The following is a 14,671-nucleotide window of genomic DNA, read 5'->3' on the forward strand; positions in this document are numbered from 1 at the left end:
AAAACATTTTATGACTGGCATGTTCTAGTTTCAGGTTTTTTATCAATAGAAGAGTGGAAGTGAGGAGATGGACTGGAGAAGTAGTGATACCTTTTCAAGTCTCAGATGCATCTTCTTCTATTGAAGTTATCAATGAAGTTATCCACTTTAGATTTTTGTCTACTGGAATTGCCAGACGATGAGATAATGAGCCACAAATATATCCCCAATTTGGAAGACTATTGGCAAATCCAGCAGCGCTTATTGTGACGAACTAAACACCAGGGATTTTAATCTTGACCAAAATATTTGTATTGAGCAAGCCATGGATTACGTTGAAATGTTTGAACCTTGTTTTTAGTAGTTATTTATTTGATATGTAAATTTATTGAAGGTCTATTTTTTTGGTTTTTTTTGTTAAATCTCTTAAGACTATTGTAAAACCTTAGAGGCTCCCTTTTCTTCCTACGTTGCTTTTTGAATCTGGAACTGTAAAATTGTCAGCATGTTTTTGTTGTTGTTGCGTCTGTAAGCCTCTTTTTGAGATTAAATTTCACACATTGTAACAGAGTTTTTCCATACACAGATTCTGCCTTAATAGATCATATAAGCAAACAATGTGTCTGCCAGAGCGGATCAGGGAGACAATCTGCACATGTGCTGTGAATATACAGTACAGACCACCTTGTTATTGAATTCAATTACAAGGTGTGTCCAAACTTTTGGTCTGTACTGTATCTCTGTGACAATTTTTTTATCTTCTAATACTGATGAAGGATTAATCTAAGACATTTTTTGTTTTCTCCTCTGCACTGTGACCAACCTTTACGACCTTTAAATAACAATTATATGTCTAGGCAGATTCCACTTGTGGTTTGCATACTGTGATGCTCATGACACATCGATACTACAAATGTCTATTTTTCCCCCTTCCTACTTAAATGCATTGTAGGAAGGGGGACACTTCAAATCAGGAAGGACATATTTGCATAGGCTCATATGTGAACTTACCCCATTGAAGTGCTGGTGGTGTGATTGGCCAGTATTGTGACAGCTCAAGGAGTCGGGTCATCGAGGCTAGTATTTATGAGTTTACAAAAAAAAAATAGCCCTGGATGGGCCTTCATTAACGTCAGATACCCTGGCACTAGACAGAAGGAGACGGAGCTGTGGAGGACACATCTCAAAGGGTTCACAGGTTAAAGTAGACAAATGAACGGTTTGTAACAGGCTGTTTGTTGAAGCTAATTACAGGGTGATGAAGAGATCTTACTTTTACTCCAAGTTAATTAGTTTTGAAACATGAGAATGTCGTAGTTCTGCAGAAATTTATAGAAGGAATAACAGGTTTACTCCTTAGCTGCAGCTGGAGGATTACAGAGAAGTTTTAGTGGGCTCGCTCCATAAATCTTCATATGATATTGATGTGTCAATCTAGTCATTGGCTTTACTGTCAGGCCATCCAGAGGCTGTAAAGATTAGTGGGTCTGGTTACCGTCTGCTGTCGGAAGATGCCCTTGACTGAAAAACCAAGAGGACGACATCCGAACACCCTCAGGACGTCTAAACCGTGGAAGCACCTTGATCTATGTACAGTGGATATGTTTACTATCTAATGTGTTTTAGAGAGCTGTTTGTTTATCAGACTACATTGACTGCATTACTGACTTACTTTAGAGTCTGTTGACTTTTCTCCTTTTGCTTGTTTAGTTTGTTTTTAATGCTGTTTTTCTGTTTCCCAGATCGCCACACTATGCATGTCCAGAAGTCATAAGGGTAAGAGATATATATTTTTTAACTCTTCACAATATTTTTTCAGCATCAATGTATTCATTTTTTATTAAAAATGTTGGTAATGTCAACAACCCCATCTGAACTTGATAAACAAATCCTCTTTCCTTCAGGGAGAGAAGTACGATGGGAGGAAAGCAGATGTCTGGAGCTGTGGGGTCATTCTTTTTGCTCTTTTAGTGGTGAGTCCCAACTTTTTCTTTACTGAGAGGTGGAAACCGGACTGAAAAGCTGGTTAAACTCTGTAGGGCTACTGGCCAGCATGATTTCCTTCGGGTTTCTGCTGGCAGACTATTTTTCTGCAAAATAGTCAAGGAATACAACTTGAATGAATAGACTTTTAGATGTTACCCTGCTAGAAATTAAACTTTCATCGCTGTCTCACATTGTTTAGAGCCACTAAGAGGTTTTCTTCCAGAAGTGTCCTGTGTTTAACTGTATCATCCCCACCAGTTTCTCTGTGGGTTTGGTGTGTTCAGGACCAGAGCACCTTCTGGGACTTTTTATAGATTTCTTTGAATAATATCTTTGCTCAGTGCACAACTAATAGCCAGCTTTGAGTCTGATTATTGCTCTACTTGCCTGAAATTACACGTCTCAGCCTTTCTGAGGTTGTGAAATATTTTATATTTTTGGCATAATGTTGCCAATGGTATATTGTTTTCTGATGTAAGTTGTGCAATGTCAACCTGTCTGGCGTGTTCCTTGGTCTTCATGATGAAACGTCCTCTAACAAATCTCTCCTGCCTTCACAGCCATATGAAGATAAAATTATTTATAGCCAACCTTTCTTTTACTAAATTGGTGACTTTTGAAAGCAATTAGTTGCACTTACATCATTTTTTTTTACTCCAGCAGGAGTAAAAATCAGTAATAGAAAAATGGTTTCCAATTTTTTTCAGTTTTTTCTTTGTAAAAAACATAAATAGAAAATATGTTTTCTTTCCTAGTGCGCCTCAATTGTGCAATATGTTGTGTTGGTCAATCACACAAAATCCAGATAAAATACATTGAAGTTTATGGTTCCAACTTCTCCCAAGCTCTCCTCCCAAAGTGTCAAACACATTACTTTTGCTCAATTGCAATCCAAAGCGTCTTTTCAGTGCTTATCTTGCATCCAAACACATTGCGGAATCTAAAATAAGATCTATTCTCCATCTACATTATGTCTGTGGGTCCCCCAGCCATACACCCCTTTAAGCTTTGTTGCATTAACTGCTGTACTGGAGTTCCTGCACACTTCTCCCTAATAAATAATTCATGTAGCCAAGCTGAAAGAAGGAAGCCCAAAATAAATATCAACACTGACATGGCAACTTTTTGCTACAGGGTTTGTGTATTTCTCTCTTGCTTCTTCCACTCCGTATTACTGTCTCAGACAAACTTTCGGTATGTAAACCTGGGAATGTTTACTGTTTTCTGATCTTGACCTATCTTTCACACCAAAAGAAGTTTCTTTTTTTTTTTCTTTCTTTTTTTTTTATTTTGTGGCCACTGTTTGCCTATAGAAAAACTAGAATTGTTCTTCTGTTTCCTCCTGCTGTCTGGCTGGGAGATAACCATTTGTCTGACTGTGGGAGACAGGGATACTCCCCAGCAGTTACACTGCACTCAGATCATCTGTTACACAAGTCTACCCTTTCCTTTTCTCCCCCCACTTACTCTTCATTTGTCAGTCAATCTGTCTGTCATTCCTGCCGGTTTCCTCTCCTCCATCTTGTCCTCTGATGGAGGCTGCCATTCATCACACAGCCACATCTGTGAGGTGTCAGTACTCTTTGATAAATGACTCTGATGAAAGAATGCCAAATGAATGAGGTAAACGAGAAATCAGGGTAATTGGAAAATACCCGTTTTCGACTCCCTGCTGGGGTTTTTTGTTTGTTTTGCTTTGCACTTAACAGAATGCCCGACTCTGAGAATTAAATAATTGCGGTTGGGGAAACTATTCTTGAAGACTTATAGGATTTTTGTTTGTTTGTTTGTTTGTTTGCTTGGTAGCATTGCAGATCAGTTATCTTTTTCCTCTTTCAAATTACACTTTGTTGAAGGTTGTTATTTATCTATTTCAGCATCTGTGAGTGTCTTGAGAAGTAATTTATAAATAAAATGTATTATTGCATGCTATAAACTGATTTTTTTTCCCCTTTTGCTGACTGCAACAACTGATTCTCTGCTTGCTTGCTTCTTCAGGGCGCCCTGCCATTCGACGATGACAACCTAAGGAATCTTTTGGAGAAAGTGAAGTTGGGAGTGTTTCACATGCCACATTTTATTCCTCCAGACTGTCAGAACCTTCTGCGTGGCATGATTGAAGTAGACGCATCCAAAAGACTAACGGTCAGTTCATTTCAGAGGCTCAAAGGCAGAGCAGTGGTTATTTTTGTGTTTTTGTATTTTATTTATTATTATCCAGTTTCAATTTGGTATATTTGTGTTAATCCAAGGACGTTACCAGTTTGTGGAAGGACTTTTCTTATGACATTACATTATTTACTAGATTATAACTACAATTTTCAACGTGTTTTAGGATCTTGTGACATACCGACACAAATTAGTGCATAATGTAGAAGTTAACAGAAAAGGTTGCTTTGTTCACCAAATGCTCTACATATTCAAATCAGAAAATTGTGGTGTTCATTTGTATTTAACAAACTGAGTCTGTGTGGAACCACCTTTTACTGCAGCGACCTGTAACATATTGTTTGAGTTTAGGTCTAAATGTGTGACGGTGGCTGTGGTCTTCCTGGAAGGTGAACAGCTTCCCTAGTTTTTTTTTTTTTTTTTTGATGATTAACAATTCCTTCCACTTTTCCTGTCCATGTTTGAGCAAAGCATCTCTAAAGATAACAATGTCTGAAAGTGAGAAATGTGCATTTGCTGTTTTTTTTTGCCATCTCTAGCATTTTGTAACCCAAAAGGTAAAGTATGTGTTTCATCTGACCGGAACGCCTTTTTGCACACTACCACTATGGCTGCACACCGTAAAATGAAGCAGCGGCTTTTTATACACATTCTGCATGCACACACCCTCTCGAGGCGCTCTGGTATCTTTATGAATCAGTGCAACAGTTTTCATCCTCGTGTGTGAGAGGAAATGTGGTGACACCGCAGTTGGTAAATGTTGCTGCTCCATTTCCTTTTGCCTTAGCCTACCTTTCACATTGTCAGAATAACTTTCAGGCACGATGGCAGCATTTTACAGCAAATAAAAGATGAAATTCTGTATTTTAAAAAAAGTCTATTCTATTTGCAAGTATTTTAGCTTAAAAAAAAAAAAAACCCACCTCTTTATTATGCTGTATGCACACTGTTTTGCTTATTCTCATCTCCCCTCTCTCAGATGAGGGCAGGTCACCCTGAGATCCCTGGATATGCCCACCAGAAAACAGCAGTGTCCTCGATAAAGGGTTACACTAAGACCAAACTGCTGGGAGAGAATATGGTATCTGTCTGCTCCCCGCTCCTAACTCCAAACGGAGCTCAGAGGATGTGTTGTAACCTCACAGAATGTCAAATAGCTTTTCAGAGTGAGAATCCTTAAAGATAAGTGGCGAGCAAGAGGCAAGAACACCCAAGGGCAGACAGCAAAACAAGAGGGGGTCTGAGGTTATTTGGAGAGAGCTTGTTTATTCTTGATTTTCTTCATGACAGTTTGATGGATCCATTTACAGGATAATCATACAACTGTCTGTTTGCTTTTGTTAATTCGGTTTTGCTTGCTGATGCATGAAAGATCACCTCTCATGAAGCAAAGGCTCCACAACAATAAAATCTTTCTCAACTTTCTCTCTGTGGTTAGACATCCAGAGACCAGTGGGTATTGCGGTTGTCTTGTGCTCTCTAGTCAAAGTACACAGTATCTCATTAAAACAGCTAATCATCCCAGACAGAAAATGGCCCCATGTGGAAGATACACTTTAAAGGTGGCAAGAACTAGAGTAAATGAAGTCATAAGTTTGTGTGTCAGGTCAGATAACTTAAACTCTAATCATATGATTTGCTGTTCAGACATTAATAGGACCATTTAAAACTTCTAAGTGCCAAATTGTTACAGAATCTCTTCCTGAATTAGAGTAATACTCTAATAATTAAAGCTATCTGACAGCGAAAAATAAAAAAGTTTGAATAATGATGTAATATTGATCTTTGCAACATGAGAAGGGGAAATTAATACAGATTTGAAGCCTTTTAGCGGGAAATGTAGCTTGTGTACACTTCAGTTTCAAGGAAAGGCCTACTTTATCACTTAAAGTATATTTCCTTTTCTCTGTTTGGGCAACAACTAGAGAACTTTTGTCACAGTGGTGCTGGTGTCAGTGAGTAATATGTCCATATTGCTTTCTGTAGCCATTAAAATATCAGTACAAATATTTGTTATCCTATTTTCTTGTTCAATAGAGAAGTTCTTCTTAAAGCACGAGAAAGACACAATAGATATTTGACAGAAACGTGAGCGTTCAGCTGAACTCATTGAACGCTGATGTTTAGACCACTTTAGTCTCGTCTATCTATTTTTCCTGAAGGCAGACAAGTATTTCTTCACAGAGAGAAAACTGCTAAGGTTTGACAATACCTCACCAAAAACATAGCTTTATCATTTTGTTCTAAAGATATATTTGTCAGTTTTGAATAGTTTTATGTTTTGAGTCAAATAAAACTACTGTAAACTCTTTTGGGACGGATATCCTAAAAAATTGAAAGCACTGAAACACTGAACAACTGCTCTTAAAATGAGACACAAGTCTTTTATTTTTTAGATGGAGTAACCACTTTTACTCCAGTTTTCTTTTAGAACCTTGTGCCTAATTTCCTATACAAGCCAACCAAGCAAAAGCTAATAATCAAATTTCTAAAAATACAAAAACTGAAGAATTCTTATACTTTTTCACTGCAAACCAGATAGGCTTTCCCTCAACATGTAATGGTCATGTGCAGTTAATGGTACTTTTTACTTCAAACCACATTAGTGCGTGTCATATCTCCATCCTGCCTCCAGGCCCCCAATAAAATGCAGCGAGAGTAGGTCACCCACTGGCCTGTATCTGATAGCCAGGATATCTCTGTCGATACCATGACCTCTGCAGAGGCATACACCAGTCACTGAAACTCACTAACCAGCCAGAAAGCCTCTCTGAATTGCTCTAATATCTCACACAGTCATTTATCAGTTCTGCCAAACGAAGGTAGGTCCTGTGGGATGTGGGGATGATCAAGACATTGATGGAGACATATACACATGAACTCTGAATGAGTGACAATAATTAGACTTGCTCTGTGCATCTCCTGTGGTTCTACAACAGCAGCCTGAGGAAATTCAAAAGTCCCAGCAGTGACATTGATCCTGTTTCTGTCTGTGGCTAGTTGAAGAAAGGAGGAGTCATTGAGGCAGACATCTTTCTTTGTTGCCCTTTGGCTTGCTGTTTCTGTCTCTCTTTGCTTTTGGCTCTGTAGCAGTCTACATCAGCAGAGCGATTAAGGGGGAAGCAAATCTTGTAAAACTTAAGAGAAATGGAAAAAGAATGATGAAGGAAGATTCTTCTCCAGACCAGAACGTTGTCAGGATCAGCAGTGTGTGTGTTTTAAGCTCAGTTTTGTCCTCTCGTCCTCATTCATGGCTCAATCTCTCTTCATCTCTTTTAATATCAGTAAGACTTTTTTTTCCTTGTGCCTACTTTTTAAAAGTACATTAACTATAAAATTTTGTTTTCCTGCAATATTTGGGTTAAGGGGACATAACTAACACTGTCTAACATCTCCTTTTTCTCAATTCTGACCCCACATCTGATTCTTTTTGTTATGAGACAATGTCGCAAGAATTTAATTGTACACTAATGTCTTTTTTTTTCTTTTCTTTCTTTTACAGTTAGAAAAAATCCAGAAGCACTCATGGTACATGTAAGTTTTCATCCTTTAACCAGGTTTTTACGCCCCCAATTTCATCCTTCGTTAGACTATTCTGCACCTGAAGGGAGCTTCCGCATGAAAAATGACCAAGCTTCAGCTATGTACACAAGAGTACATTTATGCAGGGCATGACTTCACTCTCGGGGACATGGGGGTAAATTGGTAGCGCATGAAAGGAAATTTGAAGCATATGGTCAAGTGAACAAGGAGAAAGCCTGAGGGAACATGCTGGGATGTGGAAACTAAACCCGTCTAACCTAAGTTTGCCCTATTGTTTGATATTAAAAGTACAATATATCCAGTGAATTCATATAAATCATAATAAACTAGCATTTAGAGAACTCTCGTTCATAAATGGAAGCATATTTCATGTCTGAACATATGATTTACACTAATAAAAAAAAAGGAACTTGCATAATGAGTTGCTAATGGAACTGAATAATTTAGTTTTAGGACAAACTTTTGTTAGTTGAAATGAAGAATCACTGAAAAAATTCATGCACTCATTCCAGTACAGCCAAACAGCTGTGTTGAATTTTCATGATTCATTCATCACAACAGTTTCAGTCTAAATATATGATTAAATCGCTGTGTACAATCCATATGTTGCCTCTTTGAGTAAAGACTGTTGTTTTTTATGCAGGTTTTCCGTTTGAAAAATGATTAATTAATTTGCATTAGTTTATTTGGACTGAAACAATTGAAGATTAATGAAAGATGAATTTAAGATTAAGCACTTGTTGATGCTAGCTCCTTGTCCCATTCAATAATAAAATGAATCAAGGCAATTATTTAAATGTATTACATTAGTATTATAATTATGTTAGCAGTTATCAGTATCTAGAGTGTCTGCAGGACAGCTCATGCTCCAACATGGGGTTAGCTCGGTTAAGAAAGTCATAAAATATTCCAAAAAACGGATCACCTGAAACTTGCATCTGCTTTTAAGGATTTCTGACTCGACACAGGAAGACAGTCTCCAATAGAACCCTGTTTTTTTTATCTGCTTACAATATTTTTAAGCTGGGACAAAAGATTACAGACAGATCAGTGAAGCTTCATAAACTTAGCTCATTGTGCTGGATGGACATCATAAAACATTTAAAGAGTAGTATTCTTCTCCCAGTCTGCAGTGAAAGTCAAATGACATACAGGAAGCTGCAGCTGACAGTACAGTTTCTTTTTTATGGTAAAAATGTTTGATCGTGGTGAAAATGACCAGAAAACAAAGATTCACTAGTTTATGAAACTACTGTGTAGTCTATAATGCAGTCTTGTAACCTTTGCATTAAACAATAGGCAGTAAAAATGATGTGCTGCACGACAGAAGACAACGTGACTCTCATGAAAGTGTGAATATCTCTCCATTTTGGCCCTTATTAAGACACCACTGCCAACTTTTATTAAGATATTTACGTCTTCTAACCAAGTTGTAACAGCTTTTGCTTCTTAATCTTAAATTAAACGTTAATAAAATTCAGAATGTATATTTGTTAATTATCCTTAAGGACAAATAGGATAAAACAGTGTTTTCTTACCTACAGCGACAGGGTAAACTACATGAGAATATTTATTTCAGCCACTGAGACTTGTGATTTGGATTGGATTTGTCCCCTTGATGACTTAAGACTTTACTGTGACTTGAGAAACATTCCTTGTAAACATGGTTTGGTGAAAAAAGAGTGACTGTCTTATTATGCAAGTACATTTTATATAAACATGGTGAAATGGTGGAAAGGGAAGTTAGTTAAGGCATTAATTTAGATCTGCTTCACAAGTTCACTGCATAGAGATAACAGAGGACGTGTTATTTTAATAGCTGCCGATGGGGTTTCTGCTTCAGTGAACTCACCAGATGAAAAATAATAGATTCAGGAAAGAAGTAATGAGGAGCATATTGAGTCAAATCTGTCTAAATGTCTGTGTGTATTGGCATGTTTGTAGAAAAGAAGACAGCATTTCTCATTGTGTTTTGTCAGAATTGAGAACTAAAACGGAAATCTTCTGGAAAATGTTGTCGGCATAATTTCGCCTTTTTTGTTGAGGCCTGCCTGCGTTCTCCCTCGAGACAGGCAGACAAAAGATGGGGAAAAGTGACATATCTGGGTATTTTAGGGGAATTGCGTAATAATGTGGAAGCTAAGTTTGTAAAGTGAACATCACTGAGAAAGGCAGCCTGCATATCTCCAGAGAATGACTGAGTCACATACTTGTCAAATGAGCGGGATTACCCATGTACTTATGTGGAAAAACTGCTAATTTTGGAGAAATATCTTGATTAGCAAAATGATCAGCTATGCATGAAATTGATATTAAAATCTTGACATATTCCATTTTTATTTGTACAATCGTAAAAGAATAATATAAAGGCTTTTATAAGAGAAAACTGACTCATACACAGACAAGAAACTGACCATAACCTTGTTTGTTTTTGTTTTCTTTTCTTTTTTGTTTGTTTGTTTTTTTGCATTATTAGTGGTGGCAAAAATGAACCGGAGCCAGAGCAGCCTGTCCCCAGAAAGGTAACAATCCGCAGCCTGCCTTCTGCAGACGACATCGACCCCGACGTACTGGACAGCATGCACTCCCTGGGCTGCTTCAGAGACAAAAACAAGCTCCTGAAAGACCTGCTCTCAGATGAGTGAGTGGATGGCGGTTCAAAAGAGAGGGATCCATAGTTGATGAGTGTGGTCTTGGGTCCTGCTTGCACACTCAGCTTTGGTTTTCCCCTGGCTCTCACAAAATCTTGTGAATCTGTCGCTTTATATGTCAGAGACCATGGATCACTTAACTGTTATCACACGGTGCTTATGTTACTTGATGTTTTTTTTTTTTGTTCTGTTTTTTAGATGTCCTGCTACTGCCAGCCTGTTTTTTTTCCTCTTCTGTGAAAATACATTTACATTCATGTCTGCTGTGAATATGAGCCCACTATTTTTTCTGTTCTTTATTTGGCCCATCCCTCCTCTTTTAATGCTAAACTGGAACTGCTCTCTCACTATGCTTTTGCTCCAACTCCTCCATTTGCTCCCTTTCTCCTGGGAAAATTTTGTAATTGTGCTGCATGGGAGGAAAATCTGTGGTCTCCATTTCCCTTCCCCTGCTTCATTTTAGCTGAAGTTGCAGGTCCTTGTCTCTTTGCCTCCCACCGCTTTCCAATCTGTCTTTATTATAGAGGCCTATTCCCTGGGTATTTTGCATAGAGAGTGCAGCACAGAGGCTAAAGACATTAGGTTTCCTGATTTGCAAAGAAAGTAAAGGTCGAACTTGTGATCTTTTCATACTTTCATTGGACTTGATGGCTTCCAGCATCGATGTATGTTGAAATATGGCTGAACATGCTAAAGAAAATATATGTGTACTATGATATGAATGCTTAATGATCTGTAAAACTAAACTTTTATTTTAAAGATGAAAACAATTTATCATCTATTTTGCTGTGCACACACAAAAAAATATTAAAGGACATTAATCACAGTGAGGGGATTTGTACTTTAATCTCACATTTATTTATTTAAATTGCTAACATTTCAGTCAGATAATGGAAACGATTGAAGACACTTACAAGGCAATTTTGTTTTAAATCTGTTAAAGTTTAGTAGTTGGCTTTCTTTTTACTTGAATTGTTCCCCCTTTGCAGTGAAAACCAAGAGAAGATGATTTACTTCTTGTTACTTGATCGTAAGGAGAGATACCCCAGTCAAGAGGATCAGAACCTTCCTCCTCGCAATGAGATTGGTGAGTCCAGATTTGTTTTGTCACAGCCTTAAAGTATAACTAACCCCCCCTGTGAAAGCATAACTCTGCTCCAGACAACTTTTGAAAAAAAAAAAAAAAACCCTCTAAAGTAGAAAGAGAGACACAACACAGCCATATGTGGGAATAAGAGGAGGGTTAGGGTTGTAGTCAGGACAAAAGAAGCACTAAATAAAAACCAGAGGCAAATCTAGTGACTGCTCTTTTCCGTATGGTAAAGGAGACCCATTCCACTCGCTACTTAAACTCTTGGCTCACCATCAGACGCCATGTGTCAAAATGAAATGGTTTTATACCCCAAAAAAGTGCTGCATGACACGAAGCTGCACCATGTGATGTAAAGTTTTAAACAATAAAATTCAACTGCTTTGATATAAAGGTGCCAGCATTAAGACAGTTTTTGTGCCAACTAATGCATAAATAAATTTAAACAAAAATTTTAAAATTCACTCTGAAACATAAAGATAGAAAAATGGTAAGTAATCCATTTAAAAAGCTTTTCTGCAAAGGAAAGGTAATTTGGGGATTAGTTAAACTTTCAAGAAAACAGTACAAAGTTTTGGATTTATTTTTCTAATGAAAATGTTGTATGGAAAATGAACTGCCATACAACATTTCACAGTAGGTGGGTCTTAGCCCATGGCAAAATGGCAAAACCTCAAGTGCTCTGAATGACTTAAGGTGGGCCTGCCTGCTCTAGAAAAACTGACGACGGTCTGCCCAGTTAAATTACAGAGAAAATGTTCAGACAACGCTGTGCCCATCAGAAAAAAACTGTTTTACATGCAAGTTTTCTTGGAATCACAATTATTTTTGGCTTATGACGACTGTCAGAATTTGGAACCTATAAATAAGTCCATGTTATTTTTCTGTGTTTATGCAATTCCAATTCTGAAACAGTGGGTTTTCTTTTCAAACAGCTGTTTATTCAAACAGAACAAACTAATTTACATAATTTAAAAAAAAAATCTTACTCATGAATGCTTTTTGTGCCTCAACCAACCTGCCGTGTTTTCCTCAATCAGAAGAAATTGGTTCAGCTCCGGCTCACGCAGACTGGCTATTCGATAAACAGATGAAAAGAGCTTTTTGTTTATTGAAAATGAATTACTCTCTCAATGAAAAACACTGGCTTTAAATAGAACGGATCAACAGGGTTTTCAAAAAGCTGTCGTCTGATTTAGGTCAAACATTATCTGATGAAATAAAATTGGTGCATCACATCAAGGGGTTGATTTTTAGTCATAGATGTCTGAGCAGGGATGTTGATGCTCTCCTTAAATTCCTTCTTTGGTTAGTTTCTGACAACAGTGTGTTCATATCTGCTGCGATACGCTGACATTTTGATAAATGGACTCCTCCCTCAGTGAATATGATACAGTCGATACAGTGGCCATTAGTTCAAGGGCTGGAAGGAAACCATTACTTATTCTCTATTAGTTAGAATGTCAATGTGTGAACAGCACTAAACATCAGTCAAACGCTTCCATTTACACAAGCCATATGCAAAACTGCTCATTACCTGCACTGATAATGTCAGGTGTTTTGTGCTTCCTTAGCATCTTTTTATTCTGCTTGATACAGATCCTCCAAAGAAGCGGGTTGACTCTCCAATGTTGAACCGTCATGGCAAGAGGAGGCCAGAGAGGAAGTCCATGGAGGTTCTGAGTGTCACTGATGGCGGTTCACCAGTACCAGCCAGAAGAGCCATCGACATGACACAACATGGGCAAAGGTATGCATGCAGTAATCAGTATGTTTTGAAATGACGGTGTATGTTTTCAATAAAGTCAATATATTTCAGTAATCCAAAAAGTGAAACTCATTCATCACAAATTATTTCTGATCTTTTTGATGATTATGGCTTACAGCTAATGGAAAATCCCATCTTTTGTTTCTCAGAAAATTAAAATATTAAATAAAACCTAGCAAAAAAAGACTTTTATTTTAAAAATATTGTCATATACAGTATTATGAACAAAATCATGGTGAGGACTGGATATTTGAAATTCAAAAGGTCATGGCAAAACCTCAACTACTTTCAAGGTGCACGAAGACAAACAAAAATCTAATTAGATGAGGAGTCCAACAACACTTTCAGCACAGAGAAACAAGGTCCTTAAAGGACAGCTGTTGATAAAATGACTAATCACAAAAAGGGCTAACCACAAACGGTAATTGTTCAAAGTGCAGGAGGCAGTTGTATTAATGAAAAGTTAAGTGAAAGGAAACGGTGTGATAGAGAAAGCTGCACAATCAACAGAAAAAACTAAACAAGCCCCATTAGAAACATTTGTAAAAGATGGAGTCTGAGCTTGTATTCAGGATGTGCTGCAACTAACAGACCAAAGACAACATCAGAAATATTGTCTTTGGCTCAGAACTAAGAAGAAAATGGACTGGACTGCTTCTCAGTGGTAGTCCACTCTTCCAGATGAAAGTAAATTTTGCTTTTCATTTGGAAGTCAAGGCCATTGTGCTGCACTGCTTTTATGCAGCAAGTTATGCCAAAGAAGCACAGACAAAATATTAAATTGATATCTTTTTCGAATGTCAGCTTCTTTTTCGTAAGCTGACATCTCTTTTAAAAATAACAAACACAATTTTATGTCAGTTTTATTTAACATTCTAGGTGAATTTTGGGTTTTCATTCACCTGTAAGTCCTAATTAACATTCATTAAAAAAAAAAAGTTTAAAAATGTAATTTGTAATGAACTCATTACAAATATATAAATTTCACTTTTTGAATGACGTTATTGAAATAAATTACCTTTTTGAGTTATTTGGTGAGTTACACCAAATCCACATGCCTCACTTTCTGAGTGTTCTGTTTGTCTGGGGATTCCCGCTGCCCAGTTTATGTTTAAGCTGCTCTGACAGTGAGTTTGCAGCCGTGTCAACAAACTGCACTGCAGACCTAAACATAAACAGAGACTGACTCTCTGCTCACTTTTTCTTCTGTCTCATCGTAGTAACTCAGTGTACAGTAAAAGCTTGGATATTCCTGACGCCAGAACAAAATGCAGCAAAGAAGAAAGGTACTCACTTGCCTTCACTTCCACATGCTCCCCCGTCCCCACACTCGCTCCATGCCCCCACCATTCAAGGACAGGAAAAAAGATGCAGAGATCCTGTGTGTTGAAGGGACAGGCTTTAAAGTTCTGTTTTAATTTGCGGCTGCTTATCGAAAACAATGAGGACATCATTTTTTAAAAGTTCACCTCCTAATTAATTTAG

General features: G+C 37.5%; 1 protein-coding gene across 4 annotated transcripts in view; it reads left to right on the forward strand.

Annotated features, from left to right (window-relative positions):
* brsk2a (BR serine/threonine kinase 2a) overlaps positions 1-14,671 on the forward strand; it is a 190,750-nt gene that overhangs the window by 153,452 nt on the left and 22,627 nt on the right. For 2 of the 4 annotated variants that reach the window (XM_044124169.1, XM_044124172.1), the window contains 8 exons: positions 1,722-1,755; positions 1,884-1,952; positions 3,964-4,110; positions 7,637-7,668; positions 10,154-10,318; positions 11,318-11,415; positions 13,018-13,168; positions 14,407-14,472. In XM_044124169.1, coding sequence (XP_043980104.1) covers positions 1,722-1,755; positions 1,884-1,952; positions 3,964-4,110; positions 7,637-7,668; positions 10,154-10,318; positions 11,318-11,415; positions 13,018-13,168; positions 14,407-14,472 — 762 coding nt within the window. The remainder of the gene's footprint in view (positions 1-1,721; positions 1,756-1,883; positions 1,953-3,963; positions 4,111-7,636; positions 7,669-10,153; positions 10,319-11,317; positions 11,416-13,017; positions 13,169-14,406; positions 14,473-14,671) is intronic. The other 2 variants (XM_044124170.1, XM_044124173.1) reach the window with 1 other exon arrangement.

This window comes from Gambusia affinis, linkage group LG08 (genome assembly GCF_019740435.1).
Source record: "Gambusia affinis linkage group LG08, SWU_Gaff_1.0, whole genome shotgun sequence".
NCBI classification, from domain to species: Eukaryota; Metazoa; Chordata; class Actinopteri; order Cyprinodontiformes; family Poeciliidae; genus Gambusia; species Gambusia affinis.